Source organism: Netta rufina (genome assembly GCF_964035555.1).
Source record: "Netta rufina genome assembly, chromosome: Z".
Taxonomy (NCBI): domain Eukaryota; kingdom Metazoa; phylum Chordata; class Aves; order Anseriformes; family Anatidae; genus Netta; species Netta rufina.
This window is the reverse complement of record NC_140126.1, coordinates 59,583,688-59,610,688: the sequence shown is the minus strand read 5'-3', so window position 1 is coordinate 59,610,688 and position 27,001 is coordinate 59,583,688. Positions and strand designations below refer to the sequence as shown.

The window sequence follows — 27,001 nt, the reverse complement described above, 5'->3', positions numbered from 1 at the left end:
CAGCACGGCTTTTCATACAAAACCAGAGGAGATCAAGTGCAGACTAAAGACTTGTTTCAAATGAAGGATTCACCTCCCTCCCTGGATTTCAGCTGAAAGCATATTTACACCCCGAAGAATAAGAAGAACTCGTAATTTGTAGTCCATCAAATAGCGCATTTTCAGATTCTGGTGAAGATTAAGTTTCACAGGTATCTAGGTGGATACCTGAAAAAATAGAGCAGTAAGAGAAGCACAAAGAAGCACTAGTAGTGCTGGAGTAGCATAATAAAAAATAAAATACAGCCAGCCTTTCAATTTATTTATATAACTACTGTGGATCAGTCACAGTATTAGTAACTCAAGTTTTTACCTATCTGAATATTCTCCGATTTCCTTTCTTAAAAACAGTAACAATGCATGCAACGTCACATTTCTTGTCTCTACAAGGAAGTAAGATGTGGCTGAGAAAAAACTAGCGAAGAAGTGTTAAAAGGTAAGTGCTGTAGCACCCAGAACTGCACTTGCAGTGTAGGTTAAAAAAAAAAAAGGATTTATGTTTACAATGCTGTCAATTAGATATCACTCACAGGCACTGCATTCAGCTCCAGATTTTTTTTAAATGGAAATAAATGTAATGCTATTCTTGTCAACTTACAAAGCTGAGAAGTAATGCTGCTATATTTAATCTAAATTATGTTTTTCATGGGTGCTCTGTAGGATGAATGATATCTGATTTAGAAAAATGACAGCGATTTCGCTGAGCTTTCCAAAATCAACACCCATTTTAGTTGAACAAAACAAGAGGCTGCTGAAGCACATTTGTCTCTCTGATGATGTATATTCACTAAGTACAGCCCATAACCCACCTACTCACAGCAGCTTCAGACAGTTAGCCTCACCCACAGCTCCTTGCAATTTAATGAACAGTCATATCCAACAAATCTCTTACCAATAGCCTGACAGTAGTTATTCTTTTAGACTCTAGGCCCAAAAGAGAAATTTGTCATTGCTTAAATAAATTTTACAGATGTAATAGATAAAGGCAATAAAGAAAACAGGGCTTTTATAAAACAAAATTGACAGAGCAGAAAGCTGTTCCTCTAGAATGTGCATTTGTGTGCGCAGGCGTGCTGGGCTTGTGTGTACTGAAGGGAAATAGACAATGAAGGTTAGGAAGCATGAAATGACAGCCTTCTTTGCCTTCTAGGGAACGTAAATTTTATTCGCAGGGTAAAAGCCATGGTTTTCAATCTGCATGCGTGATCAACAGAAATTGATTTCAAGGAGATTTGGGGGTATTTAACTTATTGCTCAGAGATGCAAATCCCATCTTGTACAACCATTATTGTAAAAATAGAGAAAAAAATGGGTGATGTTTCAGGGCTCTGCTTAGACATTTTTATTTTTCAGATGTTCAAAGCTCACTAAGCTTTCATTTCAAATAAGGACCTGTCTATACTGAAGAACCCAAATAAAGCTGTATATGTTCCGTATGTTTTAATCCAGTGTAAAACTCCTACTCAATAATACAGCTTAAATGAAAGAAATTCTTGAATATGTTTGCCACTACGTAGCACACCCATGCTAATGTTCCTCCTTAAATGAGGAGGAAAACAGTGTTTAAATGCTTCAGTAAACATGGCAGCAGCACTAATGTGGATGCAGTGCTGAAAAGTTTTTGGAAATGAATAAAAAGATTCCTTGGCTTTGGCATGTCTACTGCATTTCATAGAGGCTTTCTTAAAAATTTTGTACCTCTTTTTTGATACTTCAACACTTATCGTGAAACCAATCAGGTAGAAAACTGTTGTTGTTAAATTAAGAAATCAAAAACCACAGATTCTTGAGCGTAGTATGTCATGTTAATACATTATAGTATGAAAAATCTCTCTTAAGTGCAGCCTTTTCTAACAGAAAACAGATCTATTCTTGAACACAGATGAGCTTCCCCTGTGTCAATAAACACAAATTGACTCTCTTTGAAACACAGAGGAAACTGGTTAATTTCTATCTCAATAAAATTTATGAAGCAATAAAAACTTTGTTGTACAAGCTGTGTGGTTTGTTTCACTTCCTTGTCACATGAATTAATGAGGAGAATTCTTCCCTTCTCTCAGACTCTTCACTGTTTCACAGGCTCTCACTGGAAAGGGCACCTTACAGTGATCAAGAGACCCTGGAGTACAATTCTACTTTCCAGTCCTCACCTCAATTTCTTTCTAGAATTTGGCACTGAACATTTTAATTTCCCATCTTTGTCATGACAATATTTGTGAACTTGATTGCCACTATACTGTGAATTGTGCTTAGTTATACAGTCTGAATGACACAAAAAGAAATGGCATGTCTGAACTAGGTAAACATCACCAGAATGAACTAGTACAACCCTTAATCCTATTTATGATACTGAAAATGTCAGCTAATTTGTCCTGCAACCCCTGAATAAGATCAAAAGGGGGGGGGGGGGGGGGGGGAGAATTGTACTGTCTGAAAATATGTGCCTATAAGAGTGGGAATAAAAAAGTCCGATAAAGATTTTATGTATAATATTTAGTCAGATTAAGTACAACTCTTCACTACGTTTTATTGTCATTTGTCTTCTCTCTGACCACATGAAGAAAGCTGCTTTTGACAGGCCACAAAAGCAAGGCTTCTGGGAATGTTTTGTTCTCTCTCTTCAAATCCTCTGATGCATTAATTTCCTGACCTCTCTCCTAATACAAAACTACAGCTTACTCTTTACACAATCATCTTTGTCAGAATAACTTCTGCTCAGACAGCAGCTAATCCACCAAAGCTAATGGCTTCTGTCAGGAAGGAAGCAAGTGAAATGATGCTATCACTACACTACATGGATAAATCTACATACCTCAGGTGGACCTCTCCTTTTGTCAGACAGGAGCACCATGTAGCAAACACATACGTAATCTAGCTCTCTCAGTCCCAACATGGGAACACGGTTCCATTAGCCAGTGCATTTTTTTTGTGGTGAGATTAAACCACTGGAGACCGTGGGCCTCACTGGGGTGGGAGACAAATGTGTGGAAGGACTTCTCTATTGCTCTTGGTCCTTAACACTGGAGATGACCATCTGAAGCCACAAAGAAATCAGCAAAACCAATACTGTCTTCCCCCTTCCTTAAGTACTTTCTGTGTAATGTTCACCAAGAGATTAAAGGAGCTTAGAGGGAAGGACAGAGTGGAATCATGCAAAACCAGGAACAGAAGATGGCAGCGCTGACAGAGTGCTACCGGGTCAGCCCTCTGTATACCTCCACCCGCCGCTCCCAGCAATGGGCCACATCTCTGAACTGCAGACAACCAAATGCACTAACAACAGATGTCACAACAAGAAGTTTGTAACACTTCGGGAAGGTGTGAAAGGAATGACAGTTGGATGCCTTTCGCATTGCTTCAGCAGAAGCCCCTCTCCTTGCCATGAAGGCAGCCGAGGCTGTGGCACCATTTCCTCACAGGTTCGCCTCAGTCAGACAGCTACATGGATTGCAAAGGCTAGGTTTCCTCCTCACGGTCACTCTTCTGACAGAGACAGAAAAGACAACTATTTACGGTAACTGCTGAGGGCACACAAGAACACGGAGATCCTTCTGCCTCTTTTTGGGAACTTTACAAAATTAAGACTTTTGCCCATTACCGAGCAGTTGTTTTCTCCAGGAAGATTTTTCCTGTTCTGGCTGAAGAGCCTCTCCAAAAGTCATTTTGAGAAAGAAATGTTAAAATGACCTATGAAAAAGCCACAGGAGAGGGACAAATTGCTTTTGAAACAAAGATCAACAACGGAGATAGAGGACTGCAGATTTAGTAACACGAAATGATATATTCTTCTCACCAAAGACCCAAAACCACCTAAAATATGTACCAAAATATTCAATCAGAAGTATAACTAGATTTTTAATGAATGTCCATGAAAAACATCTGTAGAGGATATACAAAATGCCTTTTTCCCCTCACCATATGACAGACAGTCCAGTTACAGTTTGCATCTTTTAGGAGACATCCTCATTTTCTTTGCAGAGGCTGATGCGCTATATACATAGTCAGAAACAGCCTCTTTTAGGAGGAAATCCCTTAGGGATAGGCAGATGTAAGGCTGCTTGGCGAACTGAATCAGACTTCAAGGCGAAAAGGCTTGAGGACACAGAAAAACTGCTGCAAAGGAAACCCACAACCTCAGCTTTTTGTGGTCTCTTCCCAGCTGACAGGATTGGTAGGCTGGTAGAAAACTACTGCCTTTATCCTTTCATTCGTGAGAAGGGTGAGAAGATTTTGAAAACTGAAGGAAAGGGATACCATGAAAAAAACTCTTGATTCTCTGTTACCAAGCAGCTCCATTCTAACTTCCCTTCAGTTTTGCAAACTCTTTTAAATTTATGTTTCTTTCCTCTGAAAATGTCTTTCCCCCTCTTCATAAAACTGCTTAGCGCCAGAGAAATATTTCTGAGAACACAAAAATCTGATTTTGGTCCACCAGAACTCCAAGATTTACCAAATAATTTATGAAGACTATTAATATAGACTTTTTTTTTCTTTTTTTTTTTTTTTTTTTTTTATTCTAATAAGGTCTTGAAGGCATATCAGAATCATAGCTTGAAGCAATCTGCTTTTCCTCAAATAATAATACACTGAATTACTATTCCTTTTGGTAAGTTTCTGTTGTTCTGAAAAGAAAATTCTTGACCAATGGAGAAACTCAAGAGAACCTTAAACTTCATAAAACTTCATGAAAAAAAAAATAAGGAAAGAAAACTTATTATCTTATCCTTTGTTAGTACTTAATACACCGATATAAAAAAAGACAGGTATTTTATAAAGACATGAAAGAAGGACTAGTGACTTCACAGCTTCTTCAGGTTTTCTAAGATACAGAAAAGGAGGTTTGTTTCCAGGTTTGTCTACAGGTTAGGCCACAAACAAATCCACTTAAATGGACAATTCCCATGACTGTGTCTTCTAATCTCAAAGACAGTGCAAAGGAGACCTTTAGAAAGAGCCCAAATGAATGATGAACAGGAGAGAATGTTGTTTGGTAAAGCTCACTATGAAGTCTCTTTGTCTGGCTTATAAAGTCATTCATGGGGAAAACACCACAAAAACAGGAAATCTTAAATACTGTCCTGATAGGTGACAGGAAATAATGGAACGTATGAGAAGAGTTGGAAGACTCTGAGTGAAAGTCTGTCTTTTTATGGCTGGCTGCCAACTCTATTATGGACACCATAAATAAAATATACCTGGCCATATATTTGAGACCTTGAAGATATTTTTTTCTCCTCTCCAACTAAAAATCAACATACAGCCAATAACCCTCAAAAGAAACAAACAAAACCATGTTAACACATATTTAGTGCTGGAAAAATATTCCATTGAAAATAATTTGAAAAACTGAAGGACGTGAGCAGTATATCTTTATTACTCTCCAAACTGAAACCAACAGCTGCCCTCACAGAAGGAAGATTAGCGTTATTTATGCACCTCACTCAGAATCAATGGTACTCTTGGATCTCAATAGGCTGTATTATGTCTGTAACACTTCGTTCCCTCATTCTTCATCAGACAACTCTAAAAGATTGTTACAGCAAAGCAAAGGTTACTGGAGAAGTGTCCTTTGAAATTATGAGATATTTACAAGCGTCGTATTGGTATGAAGAATGTAATTTTAAGCCAAGCACAGAGGTAACTTTCCAGTCAAGAACACCTCCACAGTCTTTTTTTTTCCCCCTTCGGCTGTAGAGTTTCAACAGTTGGTCTCTTCATTACTAGGCTGTCCAAAGGAGAGTTGTTCTCTGTTCCATATTTGGTCCTCATGAGCCCTTGATTAATAACTGACTGCTATAATTTATATATAGCCCTGGTTTAGGCAGCATAATTTCCTTTTTACTGACATTTTTAAATGTTTCACTAAATGCTGTTCAACTAATTTTAAAAAATAAAAGTGACACTCCATGTCCTAATTTCCTAGAAAATTCCTGTGTGAAAAATAAAAATAAAATAATAATAATAAAATCAACTATAAACTATCTTGCTCTAGGAAATACAGAACTATAGAGCTGAGAAGTCCAGTTAGTCCACCCAGTAGGTTCTTGACCAGCATCAGCCTCTATCCTGAGAAAAACTGTTTTCACAGTTTTTTCCTCTAACAGCAGGTTTCACAAGCCACCAGACAAGCTATTCCAAAGCCTCATTACCCTTCCTGTTAGAAATGCTTCTCTAATGTCTGACTTGAGTCTCTCTTGCCACAATTTAAGGTCAGTATTTCCTGTCCTTTCTGTGATGGTCACAAAGAACAGAGCAACCTGTGATACACCACCTATCTCAGATCTCAGCTGTCTCAATATTCCCCTTCCCTCAACCTCCAACCAAAACAACAAAAAAATAGCAAACAAACAAAACCCTGAATTAACTTATTTTCACATTGAACATTTCACTGTTATGATGTATTTTCCAACCTAAGCTGTCTTTTGACTTTGTTGGACAAGATTTGAGTATAAATAGAGTTTGGGCAAAATGGAAACTAATTAAATCCTGTGGTTAGGAATATAACACTATTAACTAATCTATTTCCACCAAACCTGTATTTCCAACAAAAATACACTGTAGCTGGCCTGAACTTTCTGTTGTAAACACTTAATGCTACAGCAACAATTAACTAACGTATATTTTTTCAAAAAGGTTTTCAAGGAATGGGTTTAGAGGGGAGGGTTTTTTTAAAAAAGACCAAAGAAGAAAAACTGTTGCACAGTCTTTTTTTTTTTTTCTTCTTCTTTTCTTTTGCACTGCTTAGAACAGAAACCTCTTGTGAGGTCTTCTAAAATAACAATTCAGCAAAAAGTGAATGCTGAAGCCACTGAGTCAGCCCTTATAAGCCCTTTTTTCAAAAAGCCAGCTTTCAATGAGTCTATTTTAAATGTTTCCACCATCCCCCCCAAGTTATTCTTATATAAAAACTTTCCCTCCCAACCCTTTCTCTTTGGAAATTTGGTAACCATAGTTTCTGTATCCTGCTGAGACTTGATATGTAGAGCTGTATTCTACCTGCTATTAAGCTGCTGATAGCAGTGTTTCTGTTGCAATTTATGAGAAATGTCAGTTGAAGGCAGAGAGTATTGTACACACTATATTTTCCCAGCTGGATACCTCCGTGAGCAGAAAGCAAAAACATGAATACACATGCTCCATACGTTTGGGGAGGGGAGGGGAGAGACTGCAGGGAATAAAGGCTGCAGGTTAGGTGTGATGTTGGGTGGTCTGAAACTGGTGGAAGATGAACGTGTGAATAGGAAGCTACCTCTAACAATATCAGGAAACACAGAGGTTCTTGGTGCAGTTGTTGATGCTGTATCACCAATAGGGAGGTCACTCTGGAGATCGCTCAGATGCCTCCCTTCCCTTACACAAACTGAATTGTTGGATTTTGAACGCAGTGACATTTCTCTGTTTGTTTCTCTCACCCAGGACTGTAGCTTCTTGTTTAATGTTTAGCACGAAGACCTTTTAATCCTGAATGCTGCTGAGCCATTTCAGCGGTAATTGTATCTGAGGGTATTGTGTTTTCTTTCTTTTGTTTTTCAGTAGAGTGAGAACCAAGTCACCAAACACAGGAAATAAAATCATGTCTTAACTTGCTCTTCAGAGTTCTTCAGGATCAGTTTGCTTACTTCAATGATAGTGATATAGCAATACACTCAGTGGTGAAAATATCTGAGCCTTTCCTGGATAACAAGGACAGCAGCTTTCATGTTTCTTCATCGCACAGACAGCTAAAGGTAATAGACCTTACCAGAGAGAGGAATCAAAGTCCAATTCAGCACAGAGTGAATGGGAATTAAAGCAAAATGCTGGCTCTGTCTTCTAAAACCACCACAGGGCCATAACACTTTCTACACCAGAAAGCATTGAAGATTACAGATGAAAGTATTCACTGAAGATTACTACTCTGCAAGAACTGCCTCCCTGGAGATCAGAGTTTTGTGGCCAAGACTTTTCCTCCAGCGTACAGTATTGAAATGAAAGTGTTCAGGCAAATAACATAACAAATCCTTTAGTTTATGCCTCCACAGTCCACACTATTCAGAAACATTCATCTGTTGATGAAGAACTACTCCAGATTTAAAAGTCCCGAGTAAAGAAGACAATGATTGTTACAGCAGCAAAATGATTCGTTAAGGAACATGCGTTGCTCCCATAGCATGTGTCTTCCCCAAAGTTACCAACTCTTGCCACTACTAACTGGCTTCCAAATTTGCAATTAAACTTTGTCATCCCCCAAATCACCTCCTCCATTAGAAGACTGGAACTGAAAATCCCAAACCTACTAAAGTTAAACTGCTCACAGTCAAACTGAGGATAGAGCCAATTACCATTTAAATAACAACATGAAACTCTTTGAAGAAAAGGGCTTTTGATCTCCAAGTTTCAAATGCTGAACAGTTTGAATCCGAGTTCTTTAAATTTCCAGGGAAAAAGCTAAAAAAAAAAAAAAAAAAAAAAGGGACTCTGACCCAGGCTGTCATTCATGTACTTAAATCCCTAGCATTTTTTACTGTTAAATGTAGCTGTCTTGGCATGTAATTAGTGGCAATATCATCATCAATATCACGGTTATTAAATGCTTAAGTAACTTTTCTTTCAGGTCATTCTAGTGTGAGGGAACAGGGAGTAGCAAAAAGGGAAAGGAAGACAGGCCAAGAGTGAAATGCGGGTTGTATTTTTCATCTTTCTCCATATGGAATGATAAATTTCAAATTTCCAAGTATTCATCAAATCACACTTTGCTGTTAATATGTATTTTGCAAATTTGAATGCCTTGTTAATTTCAAATTCAAAATAGTGTAAGGTCAAATGGCATTAAAAATCTCATTTGGGCACAAAACTGTATTGAACTGCAGTTCAAATTTCTGTCATTTTTTAATGCTTTCTCTGGAGAGCTCGGAAGGAATGATGCTTTAAAAAGTGCTTTAGCCTTTGACAGCCTATGGAGTTTGCTGATGTCACACTTCCTAATTGACACAACACAGGGTCTGCACAGCACATTGCTACAACATTTGTTTTACAAGTGCACATTTCACAGGAAACCAACGATTAATTTCCCAAAGACTTACAGGCATACATTTCCAAAAAGGGAAAAAATAAAACTGTTACATATCCACACAAATCAAAATCCACAGAATCATGGCAGCTAGCCAGAGAAACTACTCCAGGTCTGCTCTCCCATCTGCTTGGTCTGTTAACTATCAGAGAATAAAATCAAATTGCTCCTTCTGCAACTAATTCTGAGAACTCCTTTTAAAAAAAAAAGTAAAAAATTCCATGATGCAACTTCAGTAATGCAGAATGCCTTACCATGATCAATAAATGCCCTAGCACAGTGCAATGTAGACAAAACAGCTCAGAAATAAATTCCCTCCCCAACCATGGAAAAGGTGCTGCAGCAAGCCATCATCGCTGATCACAAAAAGACCTCTCGATCCCTGCAGCAGACTGAGCCCTCTAGCAGATGAGCTCAGCCAAATCTTGATGCAGTGGGAGATGTTACCTGCTCTTGCACATCTACCCTGACCCTTTGCTTGAGACTACAGCCCTTGGAGCAAGAAGGGTAGAAACAAATACATGCCAGATCCTTGGTCACTTCCAATCACATTATTGAAGTAAAATGAAACTGTCACTGGCTTATGCAGGTTTGTAAACTTGCTGGTACTGGGAAGCATACACAATCCCTGTTGTTGCTTCTCCTAAATGGGAGGTAACCTACACAGATCAACAGGCTGAGCAGTTGAGGCTGATAACACCTTCAGCTATTTGTCTGCTGGAGCCCTTTGACAAATAATTCTCAGTTTATGGCAGTGTACCGTGTCAAAATCATTATTTCTTCTTTTAATCTATAAATTAAAAGCCCATAGTCTTGCATAGCTTTTCTATGTCTACCACTGCAATGGTTTACAGTAATTAATATACTACAGCTTTCTACTTCACAGATTAAAAAATAATTTGACTAGGAGCACTTTCAACAGCTGCCCATAAATCAGCCTGCTCTGCTTGTAAAGTTCAACTCAAGAGTTATTGTGTCTATTGTGCATCTTAAGGTTCAAAGAAAGATTATTCATGCATTCATTCATAGCCAAGAATGTATCCCAGCAATGAAATTTACCCTTCAAAGCTGACCCAAGCTTAACCACCAGGCTGACTAAATAATTTAATTGCACAATGATACGCTATATCCCTTTTCTGAAGATTGCGTTTTTGGTGAATCAAGCTAGGTTTACACCAGTGGTATGTTAATGGCACAAATTCGAAAAGCGTAAGCAGCTGCTGTCCACAAACATTGCCAAAATGAATAATAGGAATGCAAACAAATCTCCTGGTACACAGTTAGGTTTTTTAAAGTATTTAAAAATTGTAGGGTTACAAAATTGCTTCTGTGGAAGAAAGAGGCAGAAAATAGATGAAAGCAAAGCTGTTATTTACAGACAGCCCCTAATAACTGAGTAACGTTGCCAGTATAAGAACATTAATTCTGTCACCTACTTTTCATAACCACCAATTTATTTTCCTTTCTATGTGGGGTTTCTGTGACTAGATGTAATCACAAAAAGAACAGTGAGTGTTCTTGTAACATACAAAAAAGTCAGAGGAGTCCCGGAGCAACTTTCAAGAGAAGCTGTCTGGTTCAGCTAATTCGGTAAACATTCCAGCCCTTCCTAGCTACAACAAGCCAATGCAGCTAGACTGAAGATTAAGCAGAAGGATAACAATTACATTGTGTGCTACTGCCAGCGATGCAAAGACTCTAAATCTCCTTGAAGCTGAAAGCAAATTAGCAGCTTTGCCTGCATCAAGCTGTCTGTCCAAATGGAGGTTGGTTTTCACAGCAGTATTACTAACTGTGCCCCTTGAAGACAGCTCTTTGGGGATACAAAAACATTTTCTCTAAGTTATTTCCTGTCAATTCCTTGTCTAGACCAACAGAACCATTTGTAACCTGATCACCACCTACAGTCTTGAAGCAAAACCCCTTAGGAGTCCCTCTCCCTCCATATTTTTACTCACTTTGTAAGTAACTTGATTGGACAGAATCAGGATAAAAGCAAAGAAATTGACATAGTCTTATGGTTCCTGTTTCATAAAAACACACCACCAATTGGTAAATCTGAGCTTCTACAGTGTTTCTGGTTGGCATGAAGCTGTACCTTACAACAACATGGAGGTTGAGGCCTCCAAATCTTCATGTTCTGGAGAAGGGAAAAGTCAAAGAAACGAGTCTGAACAACTTTTGGGACACACACAAAGTCTAGGAGACTACTTTCAAGCAAGACATGAAGGTTTGTTATGGGAAATTTGCAAAAGAACTATGCTGCAAGAAAATGTGTGTTGTTAAATGGGTGCCTCAGGCTTTCACACGCTGGATCAGCCCAAGTTGGAAGCACTGGGGAGATGTCTCTGCCTTGTACCAGCATTTGTGAGCACAACTTTGCTGCCTTCTTTTCCCTTGTCAGTAAAATGATGTTTGAACATTTTCTCGACTACAGCTGTTGCCAAAACAGGCTGACTAGCCAGTTTAATTAGAAACAAAATATGCCATTATGTTTCAAAAAACAAGGCCTTTCCTTCCCACTCTGGAGGAAATGGGGCTTAGCTGGGGTGTGCAAAAAGTTGGCTGTGTTGAGAAAGTTCAGAGAGTGGCTACTGTCAAAGAACTAAATTATATAGCCACTTAAGAGATCTGATGTTCTTATAAATACTGAATTCTTAATTTTTATAAGACTAACAAAAGACTTTTCTTTCCTTCATACAGTAAAGAAAAAATGAAAGACTTTTCAAATCCATGTGGACCATGAATGAAATATTGTTTCCCTATTAAAGAATTCATATAAAAATAATCTGTATTTTCATTAAGTAACAAACAGTAGCTTCCACTGATTGACCTTCAGGTTTGATTATGGCTAACACAAGTCCCTAGCTGGGAACAGTTCCAACCTTGGATGATTTGTCCACCTTTCTCTCTTTTTTTTTTTTTTTTTTTTTTTTTTTTTTAATTGCTCAAATTTATAACCAGTGATGCTTCTTAATCTCAAACTGAATGAAATTAACTGATAGCTGGAGGTTCTTTTGATGAAACTGGCTTGAAGGCAGACAAACTTGTACCAGTTTCATAGCCACCAAGAGTGGCTTGAACAAAATTTCTGAAGAAGCAAAAATTAATTTCTTGCAAAACATTTTCATTAATGACAGAATCTACAGAAAGATTTTTCAGAACTTTAATAAAATTGTAGTGAATAACCTACAAAGTAAACCTTTTTTAAAATCTGTAACACACATTAGAGCAAAATGTGTTACTGACTCCTCTACAAATTGACATCAGCTAATCTCTTCCCTAAGGAAAACTGCTTCCTTAGTGAAACCTGAGACTATTCTTTCTACTTCTAAAATCTCCTAACTACGGAGAGAGGGGGGGTTGGGGGGGGGGGGGGGGTCATACAGCCTCAGGCTTTAAAAGATCCACAAAAGCCAGCTCTGTGTGAATACAAGGTTAAGAAGTATAGGTTCAGTCACTGTAGGGGAAAGTAAACAGGCAGTAGAACGTAATTACTTGTTTCAACCTACTTAAATGCAGAAGTTTTAAAGTGAGTGGGGGAAAAAAAAGCATCTCTAGATTAACTGAAGATTGATCTGGAACTGCTTCTCCACAACACTCGTCCTCAGTGTTAGGAGCAAACATCTACCTACAATTAACTTCAGCTCCTTTCTTTTGGAGACCTCTATACCACTGGCTAAGTCACTGGAAAAAAAGCCAATAGGCTGTTCTAGCTGTTATGACTATACAGAAACAAACAAACAAACAAAAAAACTCAGACAAAACAAAATCACTTAAGTACACTAAAATATCACATAAAGCAAAGCCCTAAGAAACTTCTCAAGGAAGCTTAACAACTAATTGACATCTGCCAAAAAAAATGTAGGAAAAAAAGAAGGCTTTTCTTAAATACCTCTTAATTAATTTATTTTTTATGATTGAATCCTTAGTCAGGGTAGTAAATTCAGGGTGTAACTAGTTCTATGACATTTTTTTTTTCTTTTACCAGGTGCTATTTATTCCCTTAAATCTTACGGTGTTTGGGGATATAAAATTAATGAATCTCAATTGTGGTTTCCATTGCAACACTAGCTTTAATAAATCTAGAGCTAGTTTTTCAGTCTAAATCAAGAAAGCTATTTCCCTTGAGCTTTTCTTTTTCGATATTCTACTCTTTGTCTTCACACTCAACCTCTACCTTTCCTGTCTACCTGTCTCAGAACAAAAACATAAACTGTAATCTTTTAGTAACCCTGAAGGCCAAAAACCTTTTCACTGTTCAAAGTTCTTAAAACGAGGTTTTTGTTCCATTTTTTGGATTGTCACCAACAATTCCAGACTGGTAGCTAGTTACTACCACATCATAACAATTGGAAAGAATTATGCATATATACTCAGGGTGACAAAATTTAAGTTTCCACTGATTATAAAAAAATGAAAAACTGCATGTTTGGCTACACACTGGTCTTGTGCTGGCAAGCTAATCCCAAAAGCATCTTTCTGCTACACAGCTTAAACATATATATGTATTTTAAAAAAGATTTAGTTCTTTTATTAAACTGGTATTTATCTGAGCTAGTGAAAACATAGTCCCATAACAGAGAGAATTCTCATTCACCACCCTGTACAACATGAGCAGTACATAGGAACATAGCAAAACTAGAAGACCACAGCTTGTCCGAACTAGTTAAACTATGTACAAAATTTGAGTGACTGTGAGAACATCTTTAAATAAGTGGTTTAATCCCTGAGCCACACCAGCTAAAGGTATCATTTCAGTTGTGCTTTTATTCCTCACTCCAGTGATATTTATTCAGTAAGAAAACACTTGCACGCATACACGCTTTCTTCATTAGCAGTCAATCTCTCCCCCCTGCCATCCACAAATCCAAACACCACATGTTGCAAGCATTTTGTACTGGAATGGTCTCACTTCTAAGCAATCTGCTGCTATTGAGATTTTGCTTTTGAGCAGTAAATGCTCAAAACTCTTGCTTTTCTTAAAGCAACTCCTTCAGTCTTCATAACCTCACTGCTTGAGCAGGCTCAGTTTCACATTCAAATAGCTCCAAGCAAATGTTTCCAACCTCAATTATCCTCCTTCCTTTTTCTATGCACCCTCCCTGCCCCCATATGCTTGTTTGTAAAAGGGATAGTTTTCTATGTATGTACAAGCAGAGCAGGGAGTCTTCCTCTGTAGCAGTCTGCCAAGACGTAGCTTTTTATGTAAGCATTGTCTGGAATTTGGATTTTTTTTTTTTTTTAATCCTCTGCCTGGGGTTATACCAAGATGGTTGCACCCAACCTCACTGAGCTGTAAAATGTGGCATTTGCCAGCTCTCTGCAGACAAACTGGCTGTTACTAACCCGGATAAGTAAGACACTTAGGATACTCTCGGTCAGTTACTGCAACTGAACTGTGGCTATGCTCTGCTTAGCATCACATCTCTATCCCTAAGAGTGGAGCAACAAGACAAGCACTGGGCAGTAAACAAATTACGCACCCCCCAAGCCGCAGAGATGCACTGCATCAATAAACAGTGCTGTAGGACTAGCACTACTTACAGCCTGCAGTGTGCGTATGTTCAAGGAGGAAGGCTGACATTTAGAAACCAAATTTAACATTTAACATAACAGCATATTTACACGTTCGCTGATCTGAAGCGATGGTGTAAGGAAGGAATGGAAAGGGGCAATGAACTAGCTGGATTTCTCTACTGCATTAAGAAAGATGGAAATTCACAGTGGTTCTGTTTTCATCTTTTTTCTCTTTTTTTTTCTATTATAGAAATTCACTAACATGTGATGCACTCTATTACCTAAACAAATAGCCTTAAACTTAAATTACTCTTCAAATGAACAAGTAGTTGAGCATTTCTGAAAAAAGGCATGTTATGTAAAAGAAACAGCATTAAACTTGAGGTCAAAATATCTCCTTCTGACCTACAGCTCTGCCAGCAGGGAACATTCATTATCTATTTTGCATCTCTCTTTCACTGAGAAGGTTTATACTGACATCATTTATCTACTGTTTGCTGTGAACTAAGAGCCCGCAAAGGTTTGGTTATCGTAGGCTGGCTGATTCATGGTAACTCATTAAAGTCACATCAACTCAGCTGTGTACACCTGGCTCGGAAGAGCTGGTCCCAACGGCTTGAAAACACTTTAAGTAGCTTCTGTGGATAACACAGGGGTTTGCCTCTAAAATTATTATTCGCTCCAATTATTTAAGGTGAAAACAATCAAATAGAGGAGAAGTAGCAGACTAATTGGGAAGCTGAAGGGTACACGTAACAGTTTGTTCAGTCAGAGAGTTCCCTTTTTGGTTGTCTCAGCATAAGCATTTTTGCTACAGACATGCCACAAGAATAAAGTATGTCAAAATGCAGCTAATGCCATACCGGCTTAGTCCAAGCACTCCTTGCCTCCCAAAGAGGCCTGCACTACGTGCTGCAGACAAACACATGAGAAACACTGCAGAAGCTAGTTATATGGCAACATCAGGACTCACATCCATTAACAAGCACTACACTGTAAGGACAGGCACAATGGTGAGGTGACCAAGAAGGTCCCATAGACCCAAAAAACCTCAGCACACCTACTCCTGAACTCCTCTCATGGTCCAAGTCCTATAAAATTATACTCTTAAAAAAATTTTCTCAGATAGCCTCCTTTGGCTCTAGGACACAAAGCATGACCTCCCAAGATGTCTCTTGCAACACAGGTACAGTTTCCATAAAACACAACACTCTCTTTTCATCATTTCTCATGTGCTATGAGTTTCCACACGACGCATGCCAAGCGTCAGACTTCATGTACCTTACCTAATCCAGCGGGGCAGCAGAGCTCTACAATTACAGATTTCAGGCTTCGTTAAGTCCATTCATTTACTGGCTCTGATCTCACAGACAAGAGAAAGAGGAACAGTAAAACAAAACATCTCAAGATATAAACACCTGTGCAGGCTTTTTGTGGTCACATACATTTTGATGATACCGGCTGGCACTCATACATGTCAGCTGATGGCTCTCCTAACAGCAGAAAAAAAGCTGGGTTTAGCTCTTTTGGCTAGCTACATGAAGGGAACATCTATCTCCTCCATGAGCTGCTTCTCCCTAACACAGACAAACCAAGCATGATGTTTGAACAGAGAACATCTTTGTGTTTCTCTCCCATAAAAATACCCAGTCTTTCAGTTCTGTACTGAACACGGTGGTTAAGAATACCAAGCTGCTACTTCCTGTATTCAGCAAGTTAATGCTCAACATTACATGTAAAGGGCAGAATGCAAATACACTCTGCTTGAAAGCTTCTCTGTTTTTTTTTTTTCCAACTGTATTGCTTGGTTTAATAAATGACATTACCTCTCTCTATAATCCTTGCCTGAGCTCAAGACAACAGTCTTGATTAACCACGTTTATCTGAATTTTTATGTATTATTGTAACGTTCTTTGATAAAACATATTAGAAAAAACAACAACAACTGAATTTCTGCATTTGTTTACTTAGATATTTGACAGTGCTTTCGACATTACAGGTTTCATTGTTTCATCATGCCTTTGCATATGTGAAAGTAGGAAGATGTGGTTGTTAAACCACAAAAAAATTGCTAAGGGGAATCAAAGGCAGCCAGACTACTTCTCATTCTTCTAATGCTATTTCTATACTCACATACACACCCTTACTTACACACACATGTATGAACACATACATAACCAAAGACATTTAAAACAGACTGTGTTCTTTCAAAACAGCATTTTGCAAAACCAACACCACCTAGTACAGCAAGGAGGAATTAGCCTTAGTTCTGTGCAACAGGCATGTTTTCAAAACAACACCTATGCATAATAGATGCAAACATGGCTGAGAAAACCACCCACAAGTATCAGCATGTCTCTCTGGGTTATCTAAGTGTTCTCCTTTCTCCTGGAAATTTCTGCAAAACAGTGTCAGAACTGATGCTAGCGTAAATCTGGAACACCGCAGAGGTGATCCCATCACACTTCTGAGATCCAATATAATTAAATTTCAGCAAACTTCAGACTCCTGTTTCTGACACCTGCCAACTAGTCTTGAGTTATAAAATCAACAAGCGAACACTTTGAAAGATCCAACTCATTATTCCATTATTTATTACTGAACAACAACAGCAACTTTTACCCAAGCTGCACAAGAGGAGAATGTTGACGCAGCAATGCGAGAACTCGAGCGCTGCGTGTTGACAGCTTGTTCTGCACACAAAGGCAGCAAGGTGACGGATGGCTGTCTCCTACACAGTTTTCAAGCAAACAAGACATCATCAAAACTAGTGCTTCTCACATCTAAAGGCTAACTCTATTACTAGACGCTGAACCAAAAACAGGACATGACCCAGGGCAACTGCGTGTGAGAAACACAACAGAAAAGCGAGCTCTAAGCAATTTAGAAAGTTGGTCGGTGGTTTCCTTTTTTTCTGGGTCATTTTTATCTCCTCCAGGCAGTAAGAAACAATTACTGCTCTCTTCAAAACTGTTTTCCCAGAAGATAATTACACCATTTAGCAAGTACCTGATTCTAGATAAACCTTATTTTTCAGTATGGAAATACAGACATTTAGCAGTTGCTTCCCAGAGCATCACAAAAACAACCAAACAACAAAATACACTCCAGTAACACTACCAAGCTGCTTTTTATGATGGATTTTTACTGCTACTGGATGGTAGCTCTTGGCATCAAATGTCCAAATCATCTGCAAACTTTCAGGTTGATTTTCCCATAACCATTTCTCATTCCACTATTATACAATAACCCCAACTAGTTCCTTCCATACAATTTCTTCTTCAACCATTTACACCACTTCAGATACGTTTTCAAGTTATTTAAACAAGGATGTTACAGTGAAGAAAATGCATGCACGATACATACGTAAAAATTAAACACTACACAACTGAATAATGCAACTGAGAAATGCTCACATGATAATAGCGTTCTCAGGCAATTATATTAGTAACACCACAGCTGTGGTTAGTTACAAAGCCTTGTAATAAGATATGACAGAATTCAGATACCAGCTTCACCTATACACACCTTAAGACTGAAACACTCAGTGAAGAAGTCTGATTTATTGTATCTGCCGATTAAATCAACTGAATAGGTTATTACGGAGTAAATGAAAAGAGCTGTAGTAACAACACACTCTTAATCAGCCATTATTTTGTCTGATATCCAAGGATGTTTTTTTTTTTTTTTTCCCCCTTTGGGACAATTATCTTAAAAACATGAGTAGTAAAACCAAACATCATCCTTCTTGTGACCTTGAAGAAACAATGCAACAGAACTTCAACATTCCTAAAAGAAAACTGGTTACTTCAGATACTGAAAACCTTCAAAACATGCATTCTTGAGAAAATATCTTCTCTTCTAGGAAGCATGTGGTGGAATTAACAAAGAGGTCTATATAAACCATTGGATTTCACCTTCCTGTACTCACTTTACCTTTTTTTTTTTTTTTTCTTTCTAAATAACTATGTTCACCACATCCTTTCTGTGTTTGCATTCCGAACGCTAGCTGCTGCAGCATATGATGTCTGCTCAGCAGCACATTTGGTTCACAGTTCCCATACACAATAGTGGTTATGCAGACATCCTACAAGCCTATTCTAATCAGCTTATGACTCATTTTACAGAGTGGCTAAATCAGATACAAAATAATTCAAATATCTCAAAACACAAGCCAAGGTCGGAAATTTTCATACCTTAGCTTCTTGTTGTTGGTGGTTCCCTAAAACAGCCATTGAATTTATAGACAGCTAATTAGATGTCAGTCTACATGAATGTTTTTATTAGGCTTTGGAAACCAGTGAAGGGAGTAAATATGAAAAAACATATGCATATCACAAAAGAAATTCATATTTCGATTGGACATTATGAACAACAAAGATGGTTTTGTATCTCACCAGCTACAATGATTTCGGTTAGAGTATTCTGGATCTACACCAATTTTAGCAAAGGTCGTGTTCTGGCCTAATTAAAGTCAGAATCGTAACTGGAGAAAATGAGTATCTGATAATCATCCTTCTGTTAAAGGCAAATAGAAGACCCATCTGCACCCTCTTTTCTAAAATTTGGCAGAAATGGCTTTATGCAAGCTGCTACATAGTTGCTTTCATGAATGTGTCAGAAAATTTGAAAACAGCTAAATATATACATATATGTGTGCCCCAAATGTCAAAACCCAATTAAAACGCAAAACCAATCATTAAGAACTCATTTTTCATAATAGAGTCTTGATTGTGAGCACTGGTTTGGAAGAAAAACAGAATACAAGTTATGATATTTTCTTCAGTTAAGCAGAGTCTGAAACAATACAAGACCACAGTACAAACTGTACAACACAAAACCCTATCAATTATCTTCAGTCGCTAAAACTACACGCTAGCATTTAAAATCTCACTGCGTGGATCACTGTACTCATTCATAGATGTAGACTTGCCAAACAGTATTTGTAAAGCTGTGAAAACAGGCACATTCAAAACCATTACACTTAAACACGCCGTCATTGAACTCTGAGTTGTTTCAGAAAATTGTTTTAGACAAACTGGGAAAAGGTTAAGGGAGTTAATTTCTATTAAATAACAAGAGCTTTTAAACCAGTGGAGTGCTGAGAAACTGGTAAATGGAATGTCATCCTGACCAGAATGCACATTTTTTTTTTTTTTTTTTTTTTAATACTTCATTTCTGGTGCCAAACCTTTAACAAGACAGGCTTCTTAAATTCAGTGGGGGTCAGAAGTTTAGTTTATTCAGCAAGAATAACACTATTAACGGCTACTGCTCTTTCATGTCACCACAGTTAACGCCCACACATTCCAACTCCGGTTAATACAGGCCAGTCAAGGAAAACCGGAGTCGCTACAGGCAGTCATCTCTGCAGGGATATTTTAAAACAGAATTTATATTGTGCTTTAAAAACAATCTAAAAGGATCAATCTACCTTATGAATCTGCTGTAGACATACAGAGAGAAAGATGGATGGATGAAAGCATATACAAGCGAGTAAATCTGACTCTATTGATTTTTGAGAGGACAGTGCAGAGCACTTTGGTGAGGTCTTATGTATCACTGCAAAGGACCAAATGCCATTAAACGTACGTCTGCAGGATGTCAGGATTTATCACGAAGCAATGCACTGCTGTATTCTTTCATTACATCCCTTAGCAAATAATCTTGTTCTCACTGTTGATGGTGGTAGACCACTAACAATTAAATTATCCTCAAAACAAACGTAAGAGTAATCAAAGGAAGACTCTCACGCAGCTCTAACTGGAGAAATCCAGTACTGTCAAAACAAAAACTGCAGTAGTTTAGGGGATATATGCAGTATTTTTAATATTAACAAGAGAATAATAATGAGCTTTAGAAAACAAAAATGGAAAAATCTGCATATCACAGCATAATCCTCTTTCTACTTTGTTCTAAATCATAGCCAATCAACATTTAGAATTCCCTGAAGCTCTCCAGCACTCCTACTTGGCCAAATGCCTTCAAAGGGTATTAAAGAAATCAGTCTGGCTTAGATAGCACTTCTTCACCAGATGGAACATCTCTCTTAGAACAAGGATGTTTTCCTCTTAAACCACGTTTCAAACAACCAAAATGCAAATGATGATCACAGCATCAAACAGAATTTCTGAAGGGTCTCTGGGGCCTCTATTATTATATAATGGCAGAATTTTCGATCATAGTATCTGATATCCAAAATACTCGGCTTTCTAAGTTTTCATGTGAAACATTCACATATCCACTCCTCTCACATACACTCTCCTCATGATTTGCATTTAAACAGCATATTTTTGCTATTCTGTTAGATTTTTATTCATACACATTTCTCACTACAGAAATAGGAAACAATTCCATTGTTTATCGGGGTTACATGGCAGGTCATTTGGAAAAAGATGACTGCTTAAATAATAAAAACCTGCCATTTGTTTTTAAAAGAAAAACCCACTAGCTTAGCTAGCAGCTGTGCCTGCCACTGTACATTATGATGTCCCAATAGACGAGAAAGCCCCCGCACAGTACCCAGGCAGAATCTCCTCCTTGTTAACATATCTAACAGACAAGCCTAATGGAAAAAACAATTTACCTTCTTCGGTTTCATGCCACACAATTCCTTCCAAGTTCACGCTGGTCCCAGGCTCACAGGGTCCAAGGCATTCAGGTTCTGTTACAACTCCAATCTCGCAAGTATTTACACCCACTGAACGAGTCCGTACCAAAAGCTGCTCGACTGGTGCTGCAATATTGGATGAAGATGGGGAAAAGTAGGAAGGCAGAATCTGAGGTGTGATACTGCTGGAAATCGGAGGTGGAGGTGCAGGCACTGTAAACAGGGGATCAACCTGAAAACAACAGACAAACTTACTATAACGATGCTGTGAGATTTAAAAAAAAAAAAAAAAAAAAAAAGCTAAAAACAAACAAAAGAAAATCCAGTTTGCTTGGACTGCATTTGCATATGCAGGGATTTGAAGTAGCATTGGTAATTTCAGTTTTATGAATTTAATTTTGTCAACATCAGCCCAAATGCTGCACATGAAAAATGACGTACAAAAATATCTATCATGCTAAACAAGGCAAATTGCTACGTTTCTACAAGACTATTCCCTGTTGTCACAGACAGCTACTATAAAATAAACGTTTTTGGGTTTTCTTTTGTTTTTAAGAAAAAAGGATTGAGGACACTTTTTTCTTGGTGCTGACAGAGACTGATTTGGGGATGGAAATTAATTTTGCAAACTGGCAACTTCATTTTCTATTTAAAGAAAAACATTTATAAAGACAGAACAAAGACACACAAATGACATTTTTTTTCATCTGCATCATCGAGAAATTAGTACTTGGAACAATTCTAATACCCAAATGCCATCAAATATAATCTCTTGTCTTCCAGCCACTTAAAATGCATTAGGATCACCCACCTAACAGCTTACAGCTAACATTTACGTCTTTCCACTTGAAATAACAGATGAGGACTTTTACAGGAATCTATCAAAACCACATAATATCTAAGGGCTTCCAAAACACATACATGGAAGAATACAATTTGCCAGACAATCAGCCAGTACACAGAAAACTCATATACAGTCAATGTGTCTATATGGACTTTAGAAGTTATGTTTGCTGTATGACTTTCAGTATACCCAGTAGTACATTTTCTGTACAAGGATCTCGCCTGAGTGTTCTTAGTATTTTATTATGGTCATAAGGTCTTTTGAAACTGAAAAGATATAAGGATTGTACCCACTAAACTAGCTAAAACAATTAAACGTACCACCTAAAATTCATGTATGTTTGCCCTCCTGGATCATAGACACCATAGCCCAAAATCCTTCTTCAGTCCGACAACTCAGAAAGATAGCTTTCTAGCTGCTTTAAAATTGATGATTAAATGTCTTTAAGTCTAGGTTTTTAATTCTGGACCCCTGTAAGAGGGCTTAACAGGAAAGAGAAGATGACTCACTTCACACTGTCATCTAGGTCTCATTCAAATATATCTTAACATAGATCAAAGTTAATTCTGCATTGTCTTAAAGCCCAATTAGCAAATGGGAGGCAACGAGGAAAAAGTACTAAAGAGTATTTATTACCCTTCTATCACATATCCTTTGGATTACGTATCAGATCACTCATCTCATGGACAGTTTTGATAATGAGAAAATGAAATGAAAATCTAAAATGATAAAGGTAAATGGCCTTTGTAAAAATTAATTCTTTTGCTTTAAGCATTATTTATACAAACAGAGGGCCAACTTTAATTGTGCATGCAGGTCCTGAGTGAGCTAACTATTAAACAAAAGCATTTAGTATGATCTTTGTATGATGAGCCTGGACTGTAATCTTGATTATACTAGAACAAGGGAGAAGACAAGAGAGACCTATAGTCACATTCTTCCCCTATAACTTTTCTTCACTTGGGAGGAGGAGCTCTTCTAATTTAAGACTGTAATAGGACTTTATATACGCCTTTTTATTTAGGAATAATTTTCAGGTTAGAGCAAAGCAAAGTGAAAAAAAAAATCAAACCAAAACATGAATACTAAAAGTATCCATTAGGTGTAAAAGCCTACTAATACCAACAAAACACTACCCTGCACAAGCAGTTACTGTGGCACAAAAACAACACAGTGTTGCAGAGATATCTTCACTCTTTACAACAGGGTACTTGCAGAGTCTGAGCACAAAGACACGTCCCTTGCAATGCAGACATGAGTCCACAGATGCAAATCATGCACTAAATGGCCCCCAGGAGCAGCAGCTCTCTTGCAACATCTAGCAGTAAGCGCAAAACCATGACCCGTGTGCCTGGTCCGAGGGGACACGGGCTTTGTGCTATGTGGACAGGCTGCTTCGTGGGGCTCTGTCAGTGTCTTGCCATCAGCGTGTACCCTGGGGTGCCATTTGGAGGAGTACTCAGCCCTCAACCCACATCATCACAAGGCAGAGGACAACTGGGATCTTCAACCAGCAGGGCAGGGCAAAGGAGCCTGGTGCTTTAGAAAAGCTAAACCTTATAAAACCTTAATAAAATGAAGAAACGCTATTGAATGACCTGCTTCATGGTTTACGTGGTGTTTTGTAATGCTGTGCAAACTCTCCTAGTCCACTTGCAACATCATTCTTCCATAAAACATGCTCACCAGAAAGACAGAGGGAAAAAAAAAAAGTTTGCTATTATCAAACTAAACTAGCAAATGTTTTAAATGGATGCAGACTAAACTGGAAGATGCGTCTTCCACTTTCCATGTCTTTTAAACGGTAAAAAGCAGCTAAAAAGAAAGCACAGATCTGACAGTGTAGCCTATCAACTTCTTTGTTACGAATATTTGTACTTGGCTCTGGCTTATTTAGAACTGCTAATAGATGTCCATGTTTTCCACGAAAATGACTCCTATGGGACAAGGCCAAAGAGTGGCTGCTGCAGAGAAAGGGGCTGCTGCTGTGCTACATCTGAGCACCAAGCCTCTGGCTGAGAACTCGGTGGACATTAACTCTCCCTGAGGTTCGTGAGAGCTGCACGAGTACGATGACCTTACTCATACCACAAAATACACGGAGCGTAAATATTGCTTCAGTTTTCCATGTTTTAAAACGACCCCATCCTGTTTGATAACCGTAATGCCAGCAGAGCGGAGTGGAGGCTCTCAGTGATAGCTGTGGTGACATGGTTGCTGTCATGAATTCTCCAAAGGGCACTGATGCGAGCTATTAGAGGCAAAGAGGGAGGCAGGAAGGCCGCCATCTCCAGAGGAAAACAGGCACATAAGACTAACATCTGGTGGTGGCAGACTGTCAAACTGAGGAAAGTTAATGTCAAGAACAGACGCTCTGCAGTTTCTCAGTGTTATTTCTGCATGATTATTCCCAGGTGTTGGTGCATACTGAGCAGTAGCCTTTCTGTTTATCACACAATCCAGTATGAGAATGAAAAGCTAAATCTGAGGAGGGTTATTTACATAGATGCTCTCTTTATACACATAATCAAAGGGCTCCAGAAAAGACTGAAATATTCAAGCAATATTTTCTTCATTCACCTAATTCCAAGAGCTTTTGAGAGCTGATTAGTAACAAAGGCTACAAAGCTGGAGTGTTATTCATGGCAGCTTTCCACTGCCAAGTGTTTGATTGTATCGGAGAGCTATGGCTCTCGGTAGCAGAAAGCTCACAGAAAATGAAGAATGCCTGCCAAGCACTGTAGTCAGTGCTCCATGGAGTGATCCTCAATCTGAACATGACAAAAAATATTTCAGTGGCAGCATGACATTAGCCTGTACATGGGGAAGGGTCTGGATAAGAGAGGAAATGCCACTCTAGCTACTTTCTAATACACAGACCTTCTAATAAACAGGCTTTTCCTTCACTTACACAGGCACTTTAGATGCTGTAATTAAATAATACTCATCAAAACTCATCTTTCCAATGCAATGCAAGTTTCCAAAATCATGTTTGCAAATGGATATTTGAAGTTCTTTGCAGACAATTTCCTGCAGACCTGTGGGCAATGCTGAGCGCAAAGAAGGCAGTGCACAGATCTGAGGGGACTTCCTAGATGGGCGGGCACTCAGCATCCTACTATTGCAATCAACTGTATCATACTCTGATTCCTCCAGGGGTGGAAGAATGTCAAGTCATTCTGGGACAGACTCTCATGTATTCCCATGGGAAACCCACATGAATCAAAGAGCAGCAAAATCTCAGGAACATCTACGGTCATATGCGCCATGCCATCTATTTATCTGACCAGAAGCACATTCACAGTATTACTCAAAGTAAACTCCCTTCTCAGAGAGATTTAAGCAGATAACATTTGATCATACTACCACATGAATGTATTCTGTATCTATTCATATGTATGCCCCATCCCTGGAGGCATTCAAAGCCAGGCTGGATGCGGCTTTGGGCAGCCTGCTCTAGTGGTTGGTAACCCTGCCTGGAGCAGGGGGGCTGAAACTAGATGATCTTTAAGGTCCTTTTCAACCCAGGCCACTCTATGATTCAATGATTTACTTCAAGAATTTACTTCATTCATTTCAACTTTGAAAACTTTCAGAGGGCATCTGTCTAAAGCGTGAAATGTCTCTGTCATAGTCATAAAATGCAAACAAGAAAATAGCTGCCACACAGCCAGGCCATGTGATGTGAACCACTAAAGTGTGCAATCACATCTAGAGCCGTGAAAGTATGTGTAGTTTTGCCTCACTAATGAAGATACATCTTTTAAGATAAATTTTAATGAAGATAGAGTCTACCGGCATAAGACCAAACAGGGTCATACACCACCCCAGTGTCACCCACCACATGATTCTGAAATGCACATGATATTCACTCCATCTACCAATATACACACTAGAGAAAAGTCCAGGTTTAAGAAGCAACTTTAAGGCTCAGGATAACCCCTTGCAAGAAATTATTGCCTTCTAAATTGAGTAACATTTACTACAGGCATTGCCAAGTGGGAATGTCTGCAGTAGGAAAAAAAATGCAAGAAGAACCTCTTCCAGACCTAATTTGGGGTACACCTAAAAAACAAAGCCTGCCTCTTTGCAAAACTAAATCAGTCCTTAAAAAAGATACCAATGGAAGACTGAAAGAAATGAGAAACCTCCAACCTTGAACACTGACAAGATCTTTAGTGTTATTATTACTCCACATGTCTGAAATGAAAAGCAGGAAATAAAGGAAATCAGGCCTATATGAAAGTCTTGCTTCTCACCAAATTGCTTTTCCTAGATTTCACAGTATAGGAGAGATTACCTTGTTTTTATATAAAGTATGCCTGCCCTACCTTAATGCTCTAAAGCAACAATGACCCTAGAAGACCTCATTCTAATCTGATTTATGATGTTGTGAATGAGAAGTAATTCTAATGAAATCAATGAAAACTACTTTGAAAGAAAACAAATGTGGGAGAATCTGACATGGAAAAAACGTTGGTGTGCTCTGGAGTGTGTCTGCCCTTCTCAACATCTCACATAACCCTTTCCCCATGAGAACTTACATCTAAAACATAAAGCTAGTCCTTCATATTCTACTGTTATCTTATGCATATTTGTTACCCTGTAACAAAAATGACCTCCATAAAGAATATTGGTTTATCTGAAAAATACCAATTAGATCTCAATTTAGTATTTCTTTCATTCAAACTCACTCAAGAAGCCATGCAGAAGAATTTTTACTCTGTACTTAACTGATGTTTATTGTTTTTGTTTGTTTGTTTGTTTTGTTTTTTTTAAATAGTACTAAATTGTTCCCAGAAGTAATTATACCTTTGAAACATTGGTTAATAATAAAGATGCTGTATTTATTAAAACATACTTACTGACTAATATAGGCATTTTAGGAAAACAAGTTTTCTACATCAAATTATTGGGGTAAAAAGGTCAGTGCTGTAAA

At 38.2% G+C, this 27,001-nt stretch overlaps 1 protein-coding gene across 1 annotated transcript in view; it reads right to left on the bottom strand.

The window, feature by feature from the left end:
- ZNF608 (zinc finger protein 608) overlaps window positions 1-27,001 on the bottom strand; it is a gene marked incomplete at both ends in the record, with an annotated part of 76,710 nt that overhangs the window by 20,886 nt on the left and 28,823 nt on the right. The window contains one exon of the mRNA XM_084305645.1: window positions 21,195-21,450. Coding sequence (XP_084161771.1) covers window positions 21,195-21,450 — 256 coding nt within the window. The remainder of the gene's footprint in view (window positions 1-21,194; window positions 21,451-27,001) is intronic.